Source organism: Grampus griseus, assembly GCF_964374135.1.
Source record: "Grampus griseus genome assembly, chromosome: 10".
NCBI lineage: Eukaryota > Metazoa > Chordata > Mammalia > Artiodactyla > Delphinidae > Grampus > Grampus griseus.
The window spans coordinates 65,036,786-65,063,770 of NC_139004.1; the positions used below are offsets into that span (position 1 = coordinate 65,036,786).

General features: G+C 40.2%; 1 protein-coding gene across 1 annotated transcript in view; it reads right to left on the reverse strand.

Annotated features, from left to right (window-relative positions):
* The window catches only part of PRKAR2A (protein kinase cAMP-dependent type II regulatory subunit alpha), a 78,870-nt gene that overhangs the window by 25,855 nt on the left and 26,030 nt on the right, over nucleotides 1-26,985 (reverse strand). The window contains exons 2-4 of the mRNA XM_082664534.1: nucleotides 15,251-15,289; nucleotides 5,806-5,858; nucleotides 3,245-3,328 (exon numbers count right to left, since the gene is read on the reverse strand). Coding sequence (XP_082520660.1) covers nucleotides 3,245-3,328; nucleotides 5,806-5,858; nucleotides 15,251-15,289 — 176 coding nt within the window. The remainder of the gene's footprint in view (nucleotides 1-3,244; nucleotides 3,329-5,805; nucleotides 5,859-15,250; nucleotides 15,290-26,985) is intronic.

Here is a 26,985-nt window from a genome sequence, read left to right on the forward strand (position 1 = left end):
AGTGTAAATGTGGCAAAATGTTAACAACTGGTCAATCTAGGTCAAGAATATAAGAATGTTCATGGTACTATTCTTTGACTTTTCTGTAAATTTGAAAATTTAAAAACAAAGGTTTGGGAAGTAAATTTTTAAAAAATAGAAACAAATACACTCACTGGAATGGCTAAAATTTGAAAAGACAGATAATATCAAATGTTGGTTAAGGATACAGAACAATTGGAAATGTCACATATTGTTGGAAGGAATGCAAAATGGTATAACCACTTTGAAAACCATCTGGTAGATTTTTACAATATCAAACATATACCTATCCTATGACTCAGCAATTTTGCCCTCAGGTATTTTACTGAAGAGAAATGAAAAAAAAAGTTCGCAAAAAGACTTGTATAAAATGTCCAGAGCATTATTCATAAGAGCTAAAAGCAAGAAATAGACCAGGTATCCATTGTCAGAAAAATGGATAAACAAACTGGTATTTTCATATAATGGAATACTTCTCAGCAATAAAAGGGAATGAACGAACATCATCAAAACAATGACACACTGACATCATGGATCCCTTGATATGATGCTCTGAGAAGGACACAACAGAATTTCTGTGTAGTCTGGCCAAAGATGTATAACCGCATTTCAATCATGAGGAAATATCAGACAAACTCAAATTGAGGTATATTCTATAATGTAATTAACCAGTACTCTTCAAAGTGTCAAGATCATGAAATACTAGAAAGAACTGAAAACTATCGCAAATTGGAGGAGACTAAGGAGAAATAACAGCTAAGTGCAATGTGGGTTTCTGGACTGGATTATTAACTAGGAAAAAAAAATTAGTGAGAAAACTGATGAAATTTGAACAAGGTTTTTAGTTTAACTAATGGTATTGTAACAATGTCATTTTCCTGGTTTTGTTTTTTTTTACATCTTTATTGGAGTATAATTGCTTTACAATGGTGTGTTAGTTTCTGCTTTATAACAAAGTGAATGAGTTATACATATACATATGTTCCTATCTCTTCCCTCTTGCATCTCCCTCCCTCCCACCCTCCCTATCCCACCCCTCTAGGTGGTCACAAAGCACCAAGCTGATCTCCCTGTGCTATGCGGCTGCCTCCCACTAGCTATCTATTTTACGATTGGTAGTGTATATATGTCCATGCCACTCTCTCGCTTTGTCACAGCTTACCCTTCCCCTAATTGTACTATGGTTATGTAATATGCTAATATTGGCGGAAGCTGGATGAGGGGTATATGGGAACTCTACTATTTTTACAACTTCTTTTATGAGTCTAAAACTAGTTCAAAATAAAAAGTGAAAAAAGGAAATGGAATGTTGAATAAGAAAGAGTCTCAAAAATATTGTGCTGAGTGAAAAGAATCTCTCACAACAGAGTATATATTGTATGATTCCACTTATATGAAATTCTAGAAGGCAAAATTAATTTATGGTAGAACAAATCAAAATAGAAGTTGTCTCTGGGGGGAGGCGAGCAAGAATTGATCATGAAGGGGCATAAGGAAACTTTTTGGGGTGGTGGCAACATTCTACATCTTGATAGGGGTTTGGATTACCTAAGTGTATGCATTTGTCAAACCTAAGTACACTTAAAACTCATGCATGCATTTCATTATATGCAAACTTTACATTAAAAAGCTATAAACAAATATTGAACTATCATGATATGCATGCCAAAGTATTTAAGGGAAATATACTGAGATCTCCAATTTACTCTGAAATTATCCTCAAAAATAAGATGGGTTAATGCAGGGGCCAGCAAACAGTTGACTGTTTTTGTAAGTAATGTTTTATTGGAACACAGCCATACCCTTTCATTTATGCATTGTCTATGGTTGCTTTCCTGCTACAATAATGAAGGTGAGTAGTTGTGACAGAAATATTTAGTATCTGGTTCTTTAAGCAAAAGTTTGCCAACCCCTTGGTTGAGGGTAGACGGTATATCATGTGACAAGCACAGTAAAATGTCAATGTTAGAATCAAGGCAGTGGATAAATACATGTTCTGTAAAATCCTTTCCACTTTGTTGTATTTGAATATTTTCATGATAAAATGTTAGAAAAATATAATTAAATCTGAAAATTCAGTTATCATTTTTCAAGACTGAAATGGTAAAATGATGTTCTCCAGCACTAAGAAAAATCTGAATACTAGACTGACACAGCAACTTCTTTAGAACATATGATAGTATAAAATTTACAAGGGGTTTTATTCACAGTAGATAAAGAAGCAAGTATGCTTTCCATTGATACAGATGAGTCTTCCAGGGAAAACAGTTGATACAGACTATTATTTCTTACAACCAGCCTTTCCTTGAACTCATGGTCCTTGTTTTATTCAATCTCAGACTAATAAAATTCTGATTAAAGTTCTCGCTATTCCTATAACCACACAGCTACCAAACAGTCTGGTTTACAGACACCAGGGATAGTTGATTCCCTTGATTGATACAACATAAACTCATGTTTGACCAGCCAGATTCCCAGAAGGCTGTGGGGATATCTTCAGAAGACATATTTGCAGGAGCTGGGTAGTAGGAGAATTCTATTTCCTATCCTTCCTGTCTCTGCACATTCTGGGATTCCGCAGCAGGCCCAGCACCTCAGCCATTCATGTGGCTTCAGCATGTGGCCGTCAAAGTACAGAAGGAACAGGAAATCTGAAGCATCTCTGTCCTCAGGAGGTAGCCCTGTTTTCCATCTCCACCAAGAGAGGGAAGACAGGCACAGGCACAGATCCTGTGCTGGGGCCCTAAAGACAAACACCACTCTGTGTGTGCCCCATGCCTGAGGTCTTCACTGAGAAATAATAAGGGGTGCCTTACACCAAAGGAGTGAGAAGCAGTCACACACTTCCAGTGGGTTAACCGCTACCGGTAGAGAGGACGCCACACTGGCATCTTTGGAGAAATTACTCTTCAGCATAAATAAAGACCCTCCAAACTAAGCCAGGGTCATGCAAACCTGAGCATTTCCTTTTAATATGACCCAACTGCATGGTCCTCAAATGGTATTGCCTTGGAGGAAGTACCAAAGCAGTTCAGAGAAATACTAAAAGTCATCTGAAAAGCTCATTATGGATTACAGTGCTCAACACAATGCAAACATTTGCAAGTAAGAAGAAGCTAAGGTTTTAATGCCTCATATGACTGTGGCTAAGATGCTAAAAACTGTTTAAATGATGAATAGGACAAAAGCTAAAAGCCAAAAATATTTTAAAAATCAATGTTACCTGATCAAGATTTTTGAAAAGAAGAATATCTTTGCAAGCTTCCTGAAGTCTGCACCTCTGTTGATCAGTTTTAGGATGAATCACCTGCCAATCCAAATAAAACCAGGAAAATGTTTTTATTCTATTTAAAAATATTACTTAACTTACAAATTGGTATATTTCTTTATCCTAAAAATGGGAAAAATTAAGAGCATGTTTACTATAATTTTAACTCCATACAAATACCAAGCAGTACCCTGATCGTGGACAGGAAATATGATAGGGGTGAAGAGTACCCACCCTGGACCACCCACTGGCTGTGTGGCTGGCAGCAAGTCAGCTATGCACTGGAAGCCTCAGAGTCCCCATCCGAAAAGCAGAAGGTAACATATCGTTCATTCAACAAATATTAAGCATCGACTAGGTGCCAGGCACCGTCTCAGCTCTGGGGACATAGCAGTGAACACAAGACAAAAACACCTGCTTTCACATTCAATAAATACATAAAGTATCTTAGAGTGACAAGGCTAAGGAGAAAATAAGGTAGGGAAGGGTGCGTGTATGAGTGTGCATGTGCGTGTGTGCGTCCAGATGAGGTCTGAGAAGGTGACATTTGTAAAGATCCCAAGGAACTGAGGACAACCTGAGGGAGTGAGTAACGTTGACATCTCTAAGAGCACCTCAAGCAGAAGGAACAGCAAGTGAAAACAAGGTCTTATGGTTGGTTAATAGCATGTTTGAGAAAAACCAGGAGACAGATGTGACTGATGCAGAGTGAGGAGAAAAGATCAGGAAGAGACCAGGTTTGGGGGTTAGGTGGAGGGCATTGTAGATCACAGATCTGGAACTTTTCTCTAGTGACATAGGGGCAATCTGAGGGTTCTGACAGAGGAAGGAAAGAGATCTAATGTTTTTAAAGGCTCATGCTGGCTCCTGAGTGAAGAACAGCCTTGAGGGAGGCAACAGTGAAAGCCAGAAAGCTACTGTGATTATCCTAGTGCTAAACGGTGGTGATTAGGACCAAGGTGGTAGCCATGAAGGTGTTGAGAAGTACTGGAATTTTAAACATGTTTTGAAGACTGAGCCTATCAGATTTGCTGAAAATTTGAATGTGGGTATGAAAAAATGAGAGGAGCTGAGGGTGACCCTAAAATTTTGGACCTGAGCAACAGGAAGTTTGGAACTGCCAAGAAGTGAGCTGGAGAAGATTGTGGGTGAAAAAGAATGTCTAAACGGAAATAGTCAGGAGCTCAGTATGAGTTGTCTATTGAAATGTAAGTGGAGATGGCAACTAAACAACTGCTATACAAGCTAGAGTTCAAACCTCAACAGCTTAGTATTACTAGTAGTATTAGTGATATCTACAAAATTAGAATTGTCATAAGGATTAAATGAGCTAATACAGGCAGTGTTTAAAACAGAACCTGGCATTTAGTAGGTGCTCAAAAACTATTACTCCTATTACTAATACTACAGATATTTAATAAATGTTTACTGAACTAAAAAAAATAATTATTGCCTAGTATCGCTGTTATAATTGAGAGGCCCATCAAGCTCCTTCCTAAGTATTGTCTTCACCCTAAAAAAAGTACATTGCTTAAACTGACCAGAAATAACAGATGCCAAAAGTGTTAAGTAATTTAAATTTGTGATATTAAAAAGTTAGTAAAAAAAGTTTTAACTTTTTAAACTCATCAAAATTTTACAATATCTAAAATAAAAAATTCAAAAACCTACATGTCTATTATATTCACACAATGGTAGCATTTTATTATTAGAATACTTCAGAATCTTTCATAGTCTACTCATTTTAAGGCACACTTGAAAGATCATTAAAGCTTCTTTTATAACATCAATCTTTTAAAAAAGATGGTTCAAATTTGCTTTTATAAAAGTAATTTGTTAACTGTACAAGAATTTAAAAACCTGAGTTTTTAAAAAAGCACCCAAATATCAACCATAGTCCTACAACAACTACTGTTAATATCTGGGATATATCCTTCCAGGTATAAATCTTTGCACAAACAAGTAAATAAGTAAATAGGTAGACAGACGGATAGATATTTTTAAATTATTTTTTATTTTATAAAATGCTCTATAAAATGTACCTCAAATATACATCATTCCATGTCATTAAGCCCAGTCCTGTACCATCATTTCCAATTGCTGCAGATTCTCTTGACTTGAATGTACCTTAATTTAGCCCTTGGCATCCCCTATTTTGGTTCATTTATGTTGCTTCCATTTTTCAATTTTACAATACTGCAATAATCTCCTTAGAAAGGACCCAACTGTTTGTTAGGGATGAATTCTCCTTCACGTAACTGCTGAGTCAGCTGGCTTGACTAAGTATAAAGCTCTGACAGCTACAGCTAGGCATCCCTCCTTACCATATCCTCAACCAATCTTGCTTTCATTCTTCTTAATAATTGTCAATCTGTTAGTTAAAAGATGGCATCTTGCTGAGATTTTAATTTGTATTTATTTTAAATGTCAGCATGATTAGATTTGGTATGTAGAGGAGGAGGGGAATGAGTGGGGACTAAAATTATTCTACCTAATACCTTTGCTGCAGTTCTTACCCTTGGATCAGTATCCTCCTCTTCCTCATCAGGGTTATAGGTCTCAGCACAGACTAAATTTGGAGAGAAAATAAAGAGAAAAATAAATAAAACAGATGTGTGTTTTACTGGAAAATAGGAAGTGGACACAATTTTTTTTTATTCACTGTTTTCTAAAGCTATAATGATTTTTGTAATCCCTTCCTTCAATTAACAAATATATTAAGTACCTAGTAATGCCAGGCATTCTGTTAGTGATGAAAAGCCAGCTCTCTAGGGATTGGTAGTCCAAACAGGAGAGAGATGATAAAAAATATTATCTACTAAATTCTATGGTAGTAGCAAGGACAAGCAAGGAAGTAATATCTCTGCTGAGCTATGAAGCAGGGATGGAAAACCAAAAAGTACAGTATATGCAATATAAACATATGGATATGGAATTGGAGTAATTATGAAAAGAATAAGTTGAAATAAAATATCTCAACATCATTATGTACATGAATGACTTAAAAGTAATAATTTTTTTTTTTTTTTTTTTTTGTGGTAAGCGGGCCTCTCACCGCCATGGCCTCTCCCGTTGCGGAGCACAGGCTCCGGACGCGCAGGCCCAGCGGCCATGGTTCACGGGCCCAGCCACTCCGCGGCACGCGGGGCCCTCCCGGACCGGGGCACGAGCCCGTGTCCCCCACATTGGCAGGCGGACCCTCAACCACTGCGCCACTAGGGAAGCCCAAAAAGAATTTTAAACAAAGTAAATACTATGTGCCAGGTTCTGTTCTAGGTACAGTATTATATAAATCTAAAACCAACTTGATTTTCTTTGCAGGTAACCTGTGTTTGCACCAGCGGGCCACAGGACGTGTCTTTGTTGTAAAGCAAAGATTTAAAAAATATTAACTGAACAATTGTTTATAATAGCAGAATATCATAAATGATATAAGTACCCATTTGAATCATACAGCTATAAGAAAGAACGAGGAAAATCCCCATAGGCTAATAAATAGTGAGTTCTAGGGGAAAAAAAGGCAAAAAAAACCAAGGTGAAGAATATACTACATAGTATGCTGTCCCTTCCATAAGGAAGGACTTCCATGATAAGAATTGGGGAAGGGGGACTTCCCTGGTGGTCCAGTGGTTAAGAATCCACCTTCCAATGCAGGGGAAGCGGATTCGATCCCTGGTTGGGGAACCAAGATCCCACATGAAGCGGGGCAACTAAGCCTGCATGCTGCAACCACTGAGCCCGTGCACTCCAGAGCCCAAGCACCACAACTAGAGAGGAGCCCACGTGCCTCAACAAAAGATCCAGCATGCTTCGGGGAAGATCCTGTGTGCCGCACCTAAGACCCAATGCAGCCAAAAAACAAGGTGGGGAGGAAGGGGATAAATACATAAATATGAATATATATACAAAAAATTTAACATATTTATTTTTTCAAAAGGAAACAAGAGAAGGATAAACCAGACAGTAGTAAAACTGTTTCCTAGAAGGTAGGCAGAAACAAAAAAGAAGGGATAGGGAAGGGAATGAAACTTCTCTAAGAAAATTCTTTTATATAGTTTTGACAGTTAAGCCATGTTAAAATGTTTTATATACTTAAAAAATTAAATTGATAAGGATGGAGGGACCCTAAAACTGAATACAAAGAGAAACAAATGAACCTAACCACATATCAGGTTGATAACATAACCACAGAGAAGGAAAGGAGAATTATTTTAAGTAGCTTCTGAACATAGTACTGTAACCATCCACCCTCAGTGGGATATATTCCAATGACAAAAAAGAACTGCTATTTCCAGTGGTACAGTAATTCCAAAACTCCTCTGTGTACTACAGTTGTGAGTAAACAAATATACAGCCAGATGTTTTTCACTGGAGAAAAGGGGAATAAAATTATGGAACAGAAGAAGGGTTAGAATTGGAGATGTCAGTACAAGTCATGATTTTAAAATCTTACCCTTAGGTGTTACAATGGTAGACACAATGAATTATCTAGTGAATAAAAAAGTTAGTGTACTCACTAACAAAACTGTTTTGCCAGGAATGATCTAGATGTGATCACTGGTGTTGCCCAGAATGCAACAAAATAAAGGCAATGATATTTTGCATTCTATGAGCATTTTGTAGTGGACCTTTCTAATCTTCATTCCTCTTACAGCCTTAATCTACCAAATTCATTCATAAGCCTTGTATTATTTGTTAGGGTTTATTTCTTATTTGTTAGCAGGCAAGAAATATAAAAGTTTCTTGACCCTATGCTCAATTCTTTTGTATGATGGCTAAAAATCTCTACATATCTATAAAGAGGGGATAAGATGATACATACCACTCTCAATTTAACTCCTGATTTCTTACAGACATTTACTCATTGCAGCCCTGGTCTAGCTTGCATCCCAGCTTCCCCTTCCTCATTGATTCTCTGACCTAATGGAATACCTGAGAAATGGTGACTCCTAGCATGACCTGTACACAGGACTCCCTTCCCTGCCCAGCCTACTTGTGTGGACCACGCCTTCTGTACTGTAATGCCATCAACACTCTGCCTGTCTAACAGGGACCCAGTATCCTTAAATAGATGGAGAAAAATCAGGGAGAAGGGAGTAAGAGCATAGGCACCATTCTAGTCCCTAAAACAGTATCAGGTAATGTTCTGCAGAGAGTGCTGCCCAGCCCCTGGTGGTGCAGGCTTTTGTAGCTGAGCCAGGGAAGTGATAATGGGATGTAGATAATGACTTTCTTTCTATCTTTCTCCAAGCCATTCCTGTTTCCACAAGGAAACAAGTTTATCTCAGATCTGTCCTAAAGATTAAGGCAGACACCTTCCTGAGTTCCTAGATGTTATTGCTGCCTCTTTTCACATCTTCATAGGTATTTGGGTTGGGGCTGAGGAAGCAGCCAGAGGGCAGCTAACCAGATAGTATTTTAAACTGCAAACCTCTTGGTTCTTTGCACTCTTGATTAATGTTGTCATTATCAACCCAGCTTTCTAAACCAGAAATTTGGAACTCACCATGGCTTCCTTCTTTCACCTCTTACCCAATGAATACATCAGATTCTACCTCAGAAATATTCTCATATTTGACCTTTATTCAGCCTACTCTGCTACTCCTTGGTCCAGGATTTCAAAATGTCTTCTTAGAAATACGCATTTAAAAAAAACTCATTTTGGAGACAGATGGATATATGAGTATTATTATACTAACTGTCTCTACTTTTGCATATGTATGAAAATATTCATTTAAGAAGTTGAAAATAATAAGCCTTTAGTGATGAGACTGACAGGATCTTACTGATAATGACACTTAGTCTTGAGCTAGCCTATTTCCAGGCTTGCTTTTCCTCTGAGTTTGGAGGAAAGTATTTTAGCAACTTAGCTCATTTTTATATTTTTAGACAATGTAACTGAGGCAACAAATGTTATAGTTTTTAAGTCTTAAGGTACAGCACTATGATTTAAACAAAAGTAGTTATTTGCATTAAAATTTTTAATGTTTCTATTTGTGAAAAACATTATATCTTTATTTTTTTAAACTGGTTTTCATTTTTTCCCTTTTCTTTTGAACATCAGACTCAGCTCCCTTTTCCCTCTTCCTTTGTTTACCCTCAACCTCTCTACTTTCTGGTACCGATCCCGAATTACTTTTCTCATTTTCTATATAAAAAATCCATTTTTAAGTGTCTATGTGATTGTTGCCCCTTATGGTTCTACACATCAGGAAACCTGTCTCAGTGTGGGGAGTCCCAGAGTCTGTGTCATCCCCTATGCAGCCTCAAGACCTACACTGAATGTCGGACTTCCCTGGTGGCGCAGTGCTTAAGAATCCACCTGCCAATGCAGCGGGCATGGGTTCGAGCCCTGGTCCAGGAAGATCTCACATGCCACGGAGCAACTAAGCCCGTGCACCACAACTACTGAGCCTGTGTGCCGCAACTACTGAAGCCCACGCGCCTAGAGCCTGTGTTCTGCAACCAAGAGAAGTCACCACAATAAGCCCGCGCATGGCAACAAAGAATAGACCCCGCTCGCCACAACTAGAGAAAGCCCACGCACAGCAAAGTCTCAACCCAGCCAAAAATCAATCAATCAATAAACAAATTTTTAAAAAAAGACCTACACTTTTTAGGTCATGAGATGGTCAAGACCTATTGAAGATGAAGACTAAAAGAGCAGCACAGCCCCTCATTTGAGGGAATTAATTTTGCCACAGTTCTCCAGCAGATGTCACTAGTTAGTAATCGGAAACAGTACAAAGTAACAACAGATTATCCAGCAGAATTTCCTCTTCTAAATTTTAACTGGTGCTTCTTCCATCCAGAAACGTGAATCACTAAAATGTGTTTGTGAGAGAAAATCCCCTCATTTCTACAAAGAAATGAGCCCAGGTCCTGGTCACAGGCATGAGGCCCTGTGCTGTCCTGCCAGCGCCCATGAAGAGTTGATATAGCCTGGGTATATTAGTCAGCTAGGGCTGCCATAACAAAATACTACAGACTGGGTGGCTTAAACAACAGAAATTTATGAAACAAAAGGGTTTTTCTTTTTTGGATGAAGTTTTTTTTTTAAATATTTATTTATTTATTCGGCTGCATTGGATCTTAGTTGCAGCACATGGGATCTTTCATTGTGCCACGCAAACTTCTCTCCAGTTGTGGTGCGAGCTGCACAGCGCGCCGGGCTCAGTAGTTTTGGCACGTGGGCTCTACAGTGCGTGGGCTTAGTTGCCCTGTGGCATGTGGGATCTTAGTTCCCCAACCAGGGATCGAACCCGCATCCCCTGCATTGGAAGGAGGATTCTTAACCACTGGACCACCAGTGAAGTCCCTGGATGAAGTTTTTAAATGAACAGAATCACACTAACGTTTTAAACTGAAAGACAGTTAACACTAATTTAGAACTATTTAAAGAAAACTGCATTTAAGGAATTTATGGACTGTCTTCATTTGATGCATTTATCACTTGATGTAGAGGGACTGTTCTGCTAGAAGGATTTGGAAGGTACAGATTTTCAATTCCAGTGATTTGCAAGGGAGAGGCAGCATCAAGGAGGGGAAAAGCTCATCTATGAAGCTACACTCACTGGAGTCTGAGCTTACGTCCATCTGTTGCTCAGTCACTATTTCTCTATGTCCCCAGTCCTTGGTCTCTTCAACGCTAAGAGGGGATAACAATAGTAGAACCATGTTAAAGGGTTAATAATAGGAGGTGACATTTAAACTTAGGGCCGGGCTCACAGGAGACACTCAACAACTGTTAGCTCTCCTATGCTGCTTTACTTTCCAGATTATTATTCAGTCAGACACCCTGAATTGTTGAAGTCTCTTCTGCAGTGTTTGACACAGCACATGTCCTCACACAACTAGTTTTAGCTGAAATCCTTGGATCACATCAGGAGCCCATTCCCCAACTATCTTTCCAATTTTATTTTATCTCCTCTCCTACAGCCAGAGCAGCCAGTTCCAGTTTATCCCCCTTCAAGTTCTTGAGACATTCTTCCACCTAGAACGCATCCTTCTTGGTACTGGCCAAATAGTAACCATGTTTTTCAACTTCCAGTGCAATTTCTGCCTCCCTCCAAGAAGTGTTTCTTTATTTTATTTCTGCCTCCAGTAATTTCTCTTCCTGATTCCTCAATCCTTCCTTTGTTCCTTCCTTCTGAAGAAAGTGAGTGAGCAATACACAAAGTAGCTTTGGTGAGATATGGGAGCAAAAGTCTGACTGGAATGGGCTCAAGAGAGAAGAGAAACTAGAAATATGGACAATTCTTTCAAGGGGTTTTGCTATAAAGATATGGAGAGAGAAAGGGTGGTAGCTAGAGAGGGAAGAGTGATTTTTTTAAAGTTTTATTTTTAAGAATGGAGAGCCAACGATATGTTTCTTTGCTGAGAAAAATAATCCAGTTGAAGAATAAAGATTATGCAGGATAAAGAACAGGTAACTGCTGGAAGGATGAAGGGTTGAGATCTAGTGTACAGGTGGACAACTGGACTCACAGGCAGATTAAGAAGGATAGATGGGGTGGGAGCCTAAGGAAATTCTCTTCTGTTACTTCTGTTTCCTTAGTTAAATTGAGAGGAAGATTATCTGACAGGAATGAGGATGGGGGAGGAGGTGTTGGAGGTTTGGAGAGAGAGAAGAAACGAAAGACTTATTACCTAGGAGAACAGGGGCGTGAAACAAGTATAGAAACACAGTATGATTGCTGCCATCAAGAGCCTACTAGAAGTTAATGATCATGAACTGAAATAAGATCAGTCAACAGGGCTGCGTATTTTCCCTCAACCAAGTACAGCTGTGGTGCAGACACAATAAGTGGAGAATTGGGTTAAACCACAGTGTGGTTTAGCCAAGAAAATAAAAAGGGAAAAGTGAATTGAGGGAAGGTGCCAGGGAATGGTTATAATCACTGATCAAGAAATTTAAGGTTAGTAAAGAGGAAGCGAGAAAGTGAAAAGGAGACAGGATCAATGAGTTCTGAGAGCTGGAGTGGGACAGCAAAGGAGCTGTTAGAAGACAGCAGGCAGCAGTGGGAGACTGGGATCACTGATTGAGAATATGAAGAGTTGTAATGCTGGTCCTACCACAATACAACCATGGAAATGAGTGGCTGAAGTAGGGTGGAAGACAAGAACCTTGGAGAAGAGGAGGTCAAGGAATGGAAGGACCAGACTGCAAGGATTATCTATGTGGAAATAAGAAGGAACAACCTGGGGGTTATTAGAGGACAAAAACAAGGAGGGGCAGTGGCTGGTAGAATATAATGTGAGGTTTGAAGTCGGAGGGTTTTAGGGAGGAGGGAGAGAGAATGGCCTGGAAGCAGCAATGAGGAACAGTAGAGATATTCACCCACCTCCTGTCAGTGTTACAAGGAAAGTGAACGAGAAATGAGCCATTTGAAAAGCCTGCAGGGCAGGCCAAGTTTCAGCTAGATCAGGAAGATGAAGACTGCACTGAGAGAACAGGCTCTGTTCTCTGAGTTTACGGATTTAGCTGAAGACTGACCAAGAGTTCCAGAGGGTATAAGAAAGGGTACATAGGGATGCTAAAGGGTAGTACTTAGGAACCATGCTATCTGTGGGCACTTTATCACCTCAACTGTTGCAAGTTACTTAACCTCTGCTTTGCCCCCAAGTTTCCCTATCCATACAATGGGATAATCATAGCATGTATCTCAGTGTTAGTCTGAGGATTATATTCAACAATACAAGGCAGGCATTTAGAAAGACCTTAAAAATGTGCACCTAGCACACAGCCTGCACTCAAAAAATGTTAGCTATTGCTAACAAGCTATTTGCTCTCCTGAATAATCATTATGGACTCTATTAAGAATCCCTTTTTTTCACTTAACATTTGAATGATATTAAAAAGTTTTAACTCTTCAGTAAGATTGTAAAAGCTAAGGGTAGGGATAATACCCAGTACTCGTCTGAGTCCTCCGTAGAGTTCAAGGACTGAACCACATTGACGGAGAGGCTACGCAGCAATTCATCTGTGACCGTCTGTGACCTCTGGAGGAGATGTCACTGCACTCTCCATTCCCCAGGCCTGTCCCACAGATGTCAAGAGCTATTACTAATCTTTGGTAAAAAGGGGTGCAGGGATGAACAGAAATGGGAGATAGTAGCTCATGGGTCTCATACTAGCCTCAATTTCTATTCTATTTCCTCTCTGTAAGACTTTTTTTTTCTTTTTTGGCTGCACCTCACGGCATGTTGGGACCCCCCCCCCCAACTAGGGATCGAACCCGCGCCCCCTGCAATGGAAGTGCAGAGTCCTAACCACTGGACCACCAGGGAAGTCCTGCCTCTGTAAATGACTTTCTATAAGTAACAACACATTCTTCAAACTCCTTTCAACAGACTTTGGTGTACAACCTTACCAAAAACTTTCTCAAAACATAAATGAGCAGATTTTCTCAAAGAAAATGATTGAGGGATAGGAAAGAGATTCTAAGCCTTATCAAATGTTAGGTCATATGACAATTTAAAGTCAAGAAACCTTCCCAGAACAAGGGGATATGAAAGAATGATGTGACACATACAGCTCGCATAGCAATTTTGAAACACATAAACATCCCAACTGTACAATCAAACAAACTCCACATGTATCTAAAAGTCAAGCATCTTATTATAAGAAAAACTTTCAGAAAACATATTTATCAGCTCTATGAAAAAATGGGGACCTTCTCAGCTTAGGAATAATCATGAAAAAAAAAAGAGTAGTGTTCAAGGTACCAGTCACAGATCAAAATTTTTGAGTCAATAAAAAACAGCAAAATTAAAATAAGTAGCACACCAACCTGGAAAATTTTGTATTAAAAATTTCAAAAGGTTAAAAATCATGATAGGGGCTTCCCTGGTGGCGCAGTGGTTAAGAATCTGCCTGCCAATGCAGGGGACATGGGTTTGAGCCCTGGTCCGGGAAGATCCCACACACCGTGGAGCAACTAAGCCCACGTGCCGCAACTACTGAGCCTAAGCTCTAGAGCCCACGAGCCACAACTACTTAGCCTTCGTGCCACAACTACTGACGCCTGCGCACCTAGAGCCCGTGCTCCGCAACAAGAGAAGCCACCGCAATGAGAAGCCTGCACACCGCAATGAAGAGTAGCCCCCGCTCTCCTCAACTAGAGAAAGCCCGCACACAGCAACGAAGACCCAAGATAGCCAAAAGTCAATCAATCAATCAATAAATAAATTAAAAATCATGATAGAAATTTATTCACACTTATAAAAAATAATCTCGAGCACAACAGATAAAAGGGAAAAATATCATCAAACTAGTCCCATACAAGAAAATAAAATAGATTTCCCATATTTGGAAAACGTTCATTTTTGGTTAATAATCAAACGAATCCCAAATAAAACAATTTGAGATATATCTTACATCTAAATTAAAGGAGTATGTTTGTAAGTCAACAATATAAAAATATATTAAAAAAATAAATGAAAGGAGTAGGCACTGCCTATGTTAGTGAGATGGTGGTGGAAAAGAGGTCTTTGCAGGGTGTCTTTCTCCCTGTAGCCTATTTTGTAGACTATCTCTAGTAAGCAATACACAGAAAAAGCCAAGGCAACGCTCAGTCTCTGACCAGAGAATGCTACTTCCAGCACTATTACTGAGGAAGTAATTTAAGTGGCTCAACAATGTAAGCAAGAAGCTAATGGCAAGCATAATATAGAATGCCAGAAGAAGTAATATGAAAAGTTGTTTTTAGAAGCCATAATTATGAACATGGAAAAATATTAATGACATAAATGAGACAAACTGATTATAATAATATAAAAATAAGTACATATACACTCCGAACTTAAAATGAAACAGAATGAAGGAACCACAGGTAATTTTTATAATGTTCTATAATGCTATCAACTTACCTTTTATTAAAAAGATCACTTTATTTTTATTTACGATAATCCCATCTTAAAATAGCATTTCAGTAGTATGCTATGAAAAAGAACACATACCTGATACTCGCCGCCGATCAAATCTGTTAGGAACTGGAACTGCAAAACAAAGAAGCAATGTTTAGTCATCATTGTATCACATGACTCCATCTTTATCCTCCCTTTTTGCAAAGATCTTTGACAACAGAACTAGGAACCTCAATACCAAGTGGTGGATCAATTCATATTCGTCCATAATCAGCCAGAGACAGTGGTTCAACAAGATCACATAAAGACAATATAAAGAATAATATATGTCTTTGAAAACAAGCTCTTTATAACTTCAACGTGGGTGGCAATTCTATTTCTGTTGACATCCAAGTTCCACCTAATTTGTATCACACCAAATGAATAAGAAGTCTACTAAATTTACTGGTAATTTTATGATATCAAATAGTTAAATTTTCTTCTTTTAAAGATAATCCCAAGACCTGCTAGACCTGCATTTACATTTCATTTTAAAATAACTTAATGAGGGACTTCCTTGGTGGCGCAGTGGATAAGACTCCTCGCTCCCAATGCAGGGGGCCCAGGTTTGATCCCTGGTCAGGGAACTAGATCCCACATGCATGCCACAACTAGGAGTTCGCATGCCCATGTGCCACAACTAAGGAGCCCACATGCCACAACTAAGGAGCTGGTGAACTGCAACTAAGGAGCCCGCCTGCCGCAACTAAGACCTGATGCAACCAAATAAATTAAAAAATAAATATTTTTTAAAAAATAAAATAAAATAATGAGTATTACACTAAAATAAAAAATTAACCATGAAGTTATACTCTCCCTCAATACAGGTGGATTTTCTCCACCCACAGTCACTGTATTAATCAGAAAAATTGATCATGTTTTTAGGTTAAAACAAAAAAAAAAAGTTGTTTGCTAATTTTTCCTACTTTTCACCTAACATTCCTTATGTTTGATGGTTATCTAAATTCTTACCACTGAACTATATATCATTTAAACAAGGTGGAGGGACTTCCCTGGTGGTACAGCAGTTAAGAATCTGTCTGCCAATGCAGGGGACACGGGTTTGAGCCCTGGTCAGGGAAGATCCCACATGCCGCAGAGCAACTAAGCCCATGCAGCCCATGAGCCACAACTACTAAGCCTGCGTGCCACAACTACTGAAGCCCACGGGCCTAGAGCCCATGCTCCGCAACAAGAGAATCCACCACAATGAGAAGCCCGCACACAGCAATGATGGGCAGCCCCCGCTTGCCGCAACTAGAGAAAGCCCGCAAACAGCAACGAAGACCCAATGCAGCCAAAAATAAATTTATAAAAAAAAAAAACAAGGTGGTTTTTTTCACCTTCAAACATTAATCTGATTAATTTTATTTTTAAAATATATAAAATATGCCTTATAACCCTCCAAAAAACAGAAATTTGAGGATTAGTGAAAAACAAATTGAAGATGGCTCAGAGAGCCAAACTCTAATGCGAGGTCTCTGAAAAAAACATAGACCCAGGAAGGAGGCAAATGCTCATTCATCTTAACAGGATTAGGATTATCTTTTTGCACAGCACAGGGTCAAAGTCATGTTATTGGAACAAATAGGCAAATAGTCAAAAGAAAACCCCAGCATTCCTGAAAGTACCTACAATAGTCTGTCACTACTTCTTCAATAAAAAGTGGATTAGTCAAAATTAATCCATCCACCAGGAAAGGAAGTGATTCAGTTCAACAAATATAGGTAGAGTACCTAGTATGTGCCATGCACTACAGTAGACAATTTGGGAGACATTAGTAAACAAAACAAAGATCCCTGATTTCATGGAGCTTGCTTTCTAGCTTGAGAGATGTGGGAGAGTTTCCTTTGATCATCTGAAACACATGTGCTTGTCACTCAGGTAGACAGATGAAATGTACACCAGCATAAACCCTCAACCCAGGCCTCATGGAATTTCCATAATTAAAACCCCATTAAACATTAGTATACAACCTAAAATTATAAAGTACACAGTGAAACAATTTAGTATGGGTGCTATCAGGGGATACTTCAAAGGGTGAGATATCAAGATTATAGAACTATCATAAAAAAAGAAGAGTATGTTTAAAACAAGACATAAAAGAAGGAATCAAAATTTTAAAATGCAAACTTAAAATCAATACTTTCGGGCTTCCCTGGTGGCGCGGTGGTTAGGAGTCTGCCTGCCGATGCAGGGGGCGCGGGTTTGTGCCCTGGTCCGGGAGGATCCCGCATACCGCGGAGCGGCTGGTCTCATGGGCCGTGGCCGCTGGGCCCGTGCGTCCGGAGCCTGTGCTCTGCGACGGGAGAGGCCGCAGTGGTGAGAGGCCCGCGTACCGCAAAAAAAGAAAAAAAAAATCAATGCTTTCATATATCATGCAAAAAAGACAAAATGATTTTTTAAATTCCTAAAGCACTCCCTCTGTGAAAGAGTTCAAAAGTACTTAAAAAAAAAGTGCAGTGTAAAATGTAATTAAAAACACAAACATGCTGCCTGATAAATCTATGTGTTATTTCGTTTTAAATTAGTACACATCTTAAAAGCTTTCACAGGGCCAGAGGTCAGCTGCAGTTGGAGCAAGATACAATGCCAAGGCACAGAGAATGTAATTAATGACTACAGCAGACAGAGACCATCTATTGTAATTTCACCACTGCTTAAATAGCCCAAAACAGAGCACATCAGAGTTTATGTGGGTCAAAGTATTCAACCAGTGTAAGTATGAGAAAATCTTCCAGCAGAAAAACAATGCCTAAAATGCTCTCCTTTTCTATTATAAACAAATACATAGGGAATAGGAAGACTTATAATTTAGGTTACCTGATCTGAAAACATGTGCCTCAAAAATATTAACAAATGAAATCTCAGTGGAAACTAAAAGTCATTATTCCTGATTAAATGAACTCATAAATGCTGACATACCCTGAAATTAAAACATGGTTCTTTGAGCAGGTAGAATATTTTATGTGGTGAATATTAAGAACATGCTGGAGAATTTGAAAACATTTCCCAAAGTCTCTCCTATTTTAAACTGAACATGATGGACAATAGAATCTTCACTATGAACATGGTAGAATACGGCATAAAAACCTGGAGAACAGGGACTTCCCTAGTGGTGCAGTGGTTAAGACTCCACCCTCCCAATGCAGGGGGCCCGGGTTCGATCCCTCGTCAGGGAACTAGATCCCACATGCATGCCACAACTAAGAGTTCATATGCCACAACTAAGGAGCCCACATGCCGCAACTAAGGAGTCCTCGAGCTGCAACTAAGGAGCCGGCAAGCCACAACTAAGGAGCCCACCTGCCACAACTAAGACCTGGCGCAACCAAATAAATAAATATTAAACCCAAACCAAACCAAACCCGGAGAACATAATCCAAGCACAGCTAGGGCAGGGCAAAGCTCAGGACTCAAGATTCTACAACTGCTGTGGCAAATAGGCACACTCAACTTAAAGCTGGGCTGGTAGGATGTTAGCAACACCAGCTGTGTACAGAGGCAAATAACAGAAGCAGGGCATTAATGAGGGCCTTGTGTTTGGAGGACCTCAGCATAGTAAAACATAGCACAGAACAGTAAATCTCAAAAGTGGACTACAAAGCAGCTGTTAGGGCAGGCCCATTAGAGTAGTTAATCAAACAAAGGGATTGCCAGGAAGGGCTGCCACCAATGCGTGGCAATTATGCTGAGCCTCCATAGGCGGGGGTGAAAGTGCATCTCTGGGCAGATGAAATAACTTGACGAAAGCCCCAAAGGCAAGAAAGTTTTTGGAGAGTGTAAATGTCCCAGGGTGCCTGGAAACATAGATGAGGGAGAAGCAGGGTGTCAAAGGAGGAACACTCAATGATGCAAGAAAAGTCCAAGAAAAGCACCGAGTACCCCATTTAGGGTTCTGAGACCCAATCAATAAACTATGGGACTCATTGGCTCACAATTAAGAAAAAAAACAGAGAACGGAAGGGAAGGAAAACAGAGAAGACAAAAAAAAAAAATCCACCATGATTTCACACACAAATTCATTCTGCTTTCTCTATGGGTCAGAAGAGGGAAAGAATGCTGCTATTCTTTCTTTTTGAATTTTTTTTATTTTTAAAATTTATTTATTATTAATTTTTTTGGAGTATGGTTGCTTTACAATGTGATGTGGAGTCTGAGCATCAGTATTTTTTAAAAGCTCCCAAGGATGAAAATCACTACAACAGCGGAGGGAACCAGGTGGAAGCTACAAGGGTACAAGCCAGGCTTCTCTGAATATACCTTATTTGGTTGACTTTGGAACCATGTAAATATTTTACATAATTATAAAATTAAATTTGAAAAAGAAATCCCCAAAACATAAAGCAAACTAACTGTATATTTAATTGGGAGGAGAATCACACAAAGAACTATTTCAAATGACTTTAATTGGATATCCTAGCAGGGTATACTCTAAAGATAACAAGCACTGAAGAAATAGTTTTCAGAAATAATACTGCTAGTCTACGATTCTGAGACTGTTATGTGAGCATTATGGGATAAAGAAAATGAGTAACTGTGTTATTGAATACTGGGATTTCTGGCATTAAAGGATATACATGGGCTTCCCTGGTGGCGCAGTGGTTGAGAGTCCGCCTGCCGATGCAGGGGACACGGATTCGTAACCCGGTCCGGGAAGATCCCACATGCCGCGGAGCGGCTAGGCCCGTGAGCCATGGCCGCTGAGCCTGCGCGTCTGGAGCCTGTGCTCCGCAACGGGAGAGGCCACAACAGTGAGAGGCCCGCGTACCACAAAACAAACAAACAAACAAGAAACAAACAAACAAACAAAAAAAGAATATACATTAGGTTGAGTAAAAGCATTATAGTCCTAAGTTTAAACTGGAAATATGACGAACCTCTGGAGTAAAGAGCAGCCCTACCATGCAGTTTATGATCTCTACTATTTTTGTCTAAAGAGAAACAGCGTTCCTTGAAGAAATTGCTAATTCCTGGTCTCAAGCTAAACATGTAACAAGACTAGAAAATCTTCTACCAGAAATCAAGGACACTATAAAAGACTGCTAGGATCATGTCAAAAGGAATTAGGAGAAAACCTGAAGAGGTTCCCATGACACAAAGATAGGATAATATGAGCATCAAATAAGAACAAAATGACAATGGATAAAACATCAAATACAGTTAAATCTTTAAATTTACACTGATTTGTTACAGGACTTCATTTGTCATCTTTGGCAGATGCTAGAGAACTTATGCTGAAAACAGGTAGATAAAAGCAAAGACTCATCGTTTATCCTGCCTTTTCTGAACAAACTATTCCACAGGGTAACCTAAGAGTTAATGAGGGGAAGTTTTTCCAGCTTATGCATGAAGAAGGAATGATAGAGGGACTTCCCTGGTGGTCCATTGGTTAAGAATCCGCCTTCCAATGCAGGGTACGTGGGTTCGATCCCTGGTTAGGGAACTAAGATCCCACATGCTGTGGGGCAACTAAGCCCACACACCACTACTACTGAGCTTGTGTACCTCAACTAGAGAGCCCACATGCTGCAACTACTGAGCCCCACGCTCGGAGCCTGCACCCCACAACAATAGAGCCTGTGCACTGCAACTACTGAGCCCACACACTCTGGAGCCCGTGTGCCACAACTAGAGAGAAGCCCACGTGCTGCAATGAAAGAGCCCGCATGCTGCAATGAAGATCCTACATGCCACAACTAAGACCCAATACAGTCAAATAAATAAATAAATAAATAAAATATTTTTTTAAAAAAGAAGGAATGATACAATTAGAACAATGCCATTTGCAACCCCAGTGAAATAACAGATATAGCCTAGGCAATGATCAACATGAACATTAGCATCATAAAGGAGAGACCAGTCAGTCTTAAGTGCCTTCTAATGGAAAACACATCAACAGCCATGAAACAGCTGGTGGGGGTAAGGGAGTGGGGGGGGGTGGAAGAGGGACAAATCTGAATCTGATCAAGCCTATACAGCAGTGGTTCTCAAACTTTAGGGTGCATCAGAATCATTTAGAAAACTACAGGGCCCCTTCCTCAGAGTTTCTGATTCAATAGGCCTGGAGTGAAGCCAAGAATCTGTATTTCTAATAAGTTTCCCAGATGATGCTGATGTTATTGATCCTGGAACCTCATTTGAAAGCCACTGCTCTAGTGCCAATTATGAAATTAGAGGAAAAACAGGGGATGGGGAACTTTGATGCAAACATCATGGGGATGCAATCAGCAAACTGTACATTGTGAAAAAAATCTACAAAATAAACTTTATTCTACAAATAAGCTTCAAAGGAAAAAAGAGAGAGATCAAGAAAGATCCTATAGACTAAAAGAGACTTAAGAGATAAAGCAGCCAAGTGTAATTCTTGGAACCTATCTGGAGATGTATGGAGAAGTTTGAACACAAATCAAATATTTGATACTAAGGAATTATTGTTAATTATTTTAGATGTAATAAAAGTTTTGTGGGTATATTTTTAAAACTAGTCCTTAGAGATATAAACCTAAATACTTATGGATAGAATTATTTCTGAAATTTTTTTAAAAAGGAGGAAGGTGTGGGACTTCCCTGGTGGTGCAGTGGTTAAGAATCCGCCTGCCAATGCAAGGGCCATGGGTTCAATCCCTGGTACGGGAAGATCCCGCATGACATGGAGCAACTAAGCCCGTGCACCACAACTACTGAGCCTGTGCTCTTGAGCCCGTGTGCCACAACTACTGAAGCCCGCACGCCTAGAGCCCGTGCTCCACAACAAGAGAAGCCACCGCAATGAGAAGCCCGTGCACTGCAACAAAGAGTAGCCCCTGCTCACCACAAATAGAGAAAGCCTGCGTGCAGCAACAAAGACTCAACACGGCCAAAAATAAATAAATTAAATAAATAAATTTTTAAAAAAGTAAGAGGAAGCTAGTTTGAGTGGGAAAGAGTCATGAGCTGGGGCCACCTTGCCCCAGGTAAGGAGAACTGATTCTGAGAATCTTTCCCTAACTCCTTGTTCAGTAAAATTGTGTGGTAGCTTGAAACTGGCATAGTAATTAAATAAATGGGTAAATACTCCCAAAGAGAAATTAGCAAACACTATAAATTGAATCACCAGCCATGAGTTAATGGAGTTGGGGATAAGTAGATGGGGGGCGGTATTACACTATTCATCTTACTAGTGTCACTAATCGACATTTTCCATCATAAAAAAAAAAGTAGAAAAGAAAATGAGCATTTCTGTAAGGGGACGGGGGAACCAGTGAACAGGGTAATTCTCTTCTTTTTTCAGTACGCGGGCCTTTCACTGTTGTGGCCTCTCCCGTTGCGGAGCACAGGCTCCGGACGCGCAGGCTCAGTGGCCATGGCTCACGGGCCCAGCCGCTCCGCGGCATGTGGGATCTTCCCGGACCGCGGCACGAACCCATGTCTCCTGCATTGGCAGGCGGACCCTCAACCACTGCGCCACCAGGGAAGCCCAAGTTATCTATTTTATACATATTAGTGTATATATGTCAATCCCAATCTCCCAATTCATCCCACCACCACCACCCCCAGCCACTTTCCCCCCTTGGTGGACAGGGTAATTCTTATACAGGTGGTGCATTTACCACTCTGCAAAAGCACTGCCCTAACACATACTTCCAGCCAGTAAACACAGTCACTTATTCTGAAACAACTGGCACCCACAACCCCCTGTCCCCATCCACACTAGTACACTGGACATCTCTCTGGTCCTAAAGTACACACTGCCTAGAAGACCCATCTCTAACCCAGCCCCAATGTCCTGTCAAAGAAGACAGCGCCATTCCAAGGGCTGAGCATTCCTTCTCTATCACAGCACACAAAAATCCCATGTGTCTACTACATCACATAAAAAGCTCCTAAGCTGCAGGGATGGGGAATTTCCTACCACTTTTTGTTTAGTACAGGCCTTGTCATACACAGACACTAAATGTAAATGGGCTAAATGAATGATTGCCTATTACCTGGGCTGGAAAGGACTAAAAGCCATGCCCCCTTGCTTGGGTATATCATCTCATCAACTCACATTTGGCCACCAATTTAAGTTGAATTATAACAGGAATATAAAACTATTCTGACACCAACTGGTGAACTTCAATACAATTCTGATGCTAATGACCCAGAGTAGCATCGGATTCCATAGTTCAAGGACATGGTTCCCAACAAGACTGTCCTTACTCCAGTTGCACTTTGGTGGTCCGCAGGCCAACAACATTTCTGAACAACTGGCTACAAATTCAGAGGTTCCCACAACTCCTCAGGTTTGATTTGCTAGAACAACTCACAGAACTTTAGAAAGCACTATACTTATTATTACAGTTTTATTAGAAAGGATACAAATCAGGACTAGCCAAATGAAGATACACATAGGGCAAAGTCTGGAAGGGTCCTGAACACAGAGTTTCCATGCCCTCTCCTCATAGAATCAAGGTGCATCAGGGACTTCCCTGGTGGTCCAGTGGTAAAGAATCCGCCTTCCGATGCAGGGGACACAGGTTTGATCCCTGGTCTGGGAAATAAGAACCCACATGCTGCGGGGCAACTAAGCCCGTGGCACCACAACTACAGAGCCCAGGCGCCTCAACAAGAGAGCCTGTGGCCCGCAAACCACAGAGCCCACATGCCCTGGAGCTCGCATGCCACAACTAGAGAGAGGGAAACCTGCACGCCAAAAAGAGCCCACGTGACACAACGAAAGATCCCATGTGCCGCAACTAAGTCCTGATGCAGCCAAAAAAAAAAAAAGGAATCAGGGTGCATTATCCTCCAAGCATATCACCAACCAGGAAGCTCCACCAAGCTCTGATGTTCAGAGTCTTATTGGGGTATCAATCCATAGATATGACTGACTGAATCAGGGGCCATGAGATTAACCTCCATCTCCAGCCCCTCACCTTTCCCCAGAGGTCAGATTGGCTCAAAGTCCCAGTGTTCTGATTATATGGTTAGTCTTTCTGGTGACCAGGCCCCATCTTGAATCATCTCATAAACATAAACTCAGATATGATCCAAGAGGGCTCATGAAAAACAAAAATACTCCTATCACTTGGGAAATTCTAAGAGTTTTGGAAGTTCTGTGCCAGGAATCTGGGACAAAGGCCAGACACATTCTTTATTATTCAACAAAAACAAACTGTGAAAACTCCCTAGCCAACTTACAAAAATAAAGACAAGCATTTAAAAAGATATGCAAGACCACTCGTTTTAGGGTGCTAAATCCCATTCTCACTTATTAGCATTTCAGATACCACTCATCTACTAGACTTATACACCATTTTTACAATTTGGTATGCATTAAATTGAACCATACTCTGAGAATTATCTACAGATTGCTAGAAAAAAACCCTGGAGCATCACCAACCAGATGGGGCTTCTCCTTCTGGTTGAGAAACCAACCCATTAGTTGAGCATTGGACACTTGGTCTAGTAATGGCAAGACAAATCAGCTGCCCTGTTAATGATCATGGAGTCACCAAACAAAAAAGGTTCAATCTTTCTGAAAAGAGCCATCAAGAACATGACAAAACGTGATAAATATATGTATTTACAGCATGAAGCAAATTCTCCTCTAATCATAATTTTACTTTTGTTTAAAAATAATGGATGCCTCAAAAAAAGTGTTTAATTATAACACTGCAAACTGAACAATAATTCTCCAGCCACTGGTTTATCCAAATTTTGACATCACTAGTCACTGTCTTCACATACAATATCTTGTGGGTATCACATCTCAAAACTGTTGTTAACAAATTCCCTAGCAGTTATCAGGTCTTGGACTAAGAAAAACTCAAGCCATCTTTTTTTTTTTTTTTTTTTTTTTTTTGCATACGCGGGCTTCTCACTGTTGTGGCCTCTCCCGTTGCGGAGCCTGTGCTCCGGATGCACAGGCTCAGTGGCCATGGCTCACGGGCCCAGCCTCTCCGCGGCATATGGGATCTTCCCAGACCGGGGCACGAACCCGTGTCCCCTGCCGCCTGCATCGGCAGGCGGACTCTCAACCACTGCGCCACCAGGGAGGCCCAAGCCATCTATTTTTGAATCTTAAATTCATTTAAATGGAACCTCAAATGCAAAAGAAAAATTACAAGCTAAACACGCCTACCTTTTTTTTTTTTCTACGCCTACCTTTTTTAAAATTCCAGAGTCATACACTAAATTTTACACTAAACAGGAAAAACTACCTGAGAAAAACTTATTGTGAGAATATAATACGCAAGAACAGCCCTAGCAGACCATATGTTTTTATCTTTTTAAATTTGAAGTATAATTGACTTACAATATTATATTAGTTTCAGACGTACAACACAGTAATTTAATATATTTATATACTACAAAATGATCACCCTGGTAACTCGTTACCATCTGTCACCATAAAAAATTATTACAATGTTATTAACTATATTCCCTGTGCTGTACATTACATCCCTGTGACTTACTTGTTTAATTACTAGAAGTCTGTACCTCTCAATCTCCCTCACCTATTTCATTCATCCCCCGACTTCACTCCCCTATGGTAATCACCAGTTTGTTCTCTGTATCTATGAGTCTGTTTTAATACATTTGTTTGTTTTATTTGTTAAATTCCACATATAAGTGAAATCATACAGTATTCGTCTTTCTCTGTCTGACCTATTTTGCTTAGCATAATACCCTATAGGTCCATCCATGTTGTCATAAATGGCAAGATTTCATTCTCTTTTTTAGCTGAGTAATATTCCACTGTGAATGTATACCACATCTTTATCCATTCACCTATCAATGGGCACTTAGGCTGCGTCCTTATCTTGTAAATAATGCTGCCTTGAGCGTAGCGGTGCATTTATTTTTCTGAATTAGTGTTTTTCTTTTCTTTGAAAAAATACCTGGAAGTGGAATTGCTGAGTCATATGGTAGTTCTATTTTAAATTTTTTGAGAAACTTCTATACTGTTTTCCCTTAGCTTAAATATTCACCGCTATGAGAGTCAAGTAAGTAAAAGACAAGGCCTTGAATCAAGGGCACAAATAAGTAAAACCTTAGGGCTTCCCTGGTGGTGCAGTGGTTAAGAATCCACCTGCCAAAGCAGGGGACATGGGTTTGAACCCTGGTCCAGGAAGATCCCACATGCCGTGGAGCAACTAAGCCCGTGCGCCACAACTACTGAGCTTGAGCTCTAGAGCCCGCGCGCCGCAACTACTGAAGCCTGTGCGCCTAGAGCCTGTGCTCCTCAACAAGAGAAGCCACCACAAAGAGAAGCCCGCGCACCACAACGAAGAGTAGTCCCCGCTCGCCGCAACTAGAGAAAGCCCGGGCGCAGCAATGAAGACCCAATGCAGCCAAAAATAAATAAATAAATAAATAAAAGAAGTAAAACCTTAAATTACCCTTTAAATTAAATAACAGCTAAAGCAAATAACACTCCTCTCCAGTTTCTGAATAAGAGATGTCCCCAGTTTTTCTCTCCATTCTAAGCCACCTCCCCACCCGCCATTCTAGGACCTTGCTCCATCAGATGCTACCTCTCCACTGGCTCACTTCCCTCTGCATGTGAACATGCTAATTGTGACTCTAACCTAATAAAACAAAACCAAAGACCTTCCCTCATACCTGTACTTCTTCAAGCTACCACCAGGTCCTTTCTTTACTTCTTCAAAATGTACTCCCCATTCCCTGTCTGAGTCTTCTGCAGCCCGCGTCTCCCTCCCTCCCTCCCTCCCTCCCTGTCTCTCTCTCTCTCTCTCTCTCTCACACACACACACACACACACACACACACACAAACACACACAAACACACACAAACTCC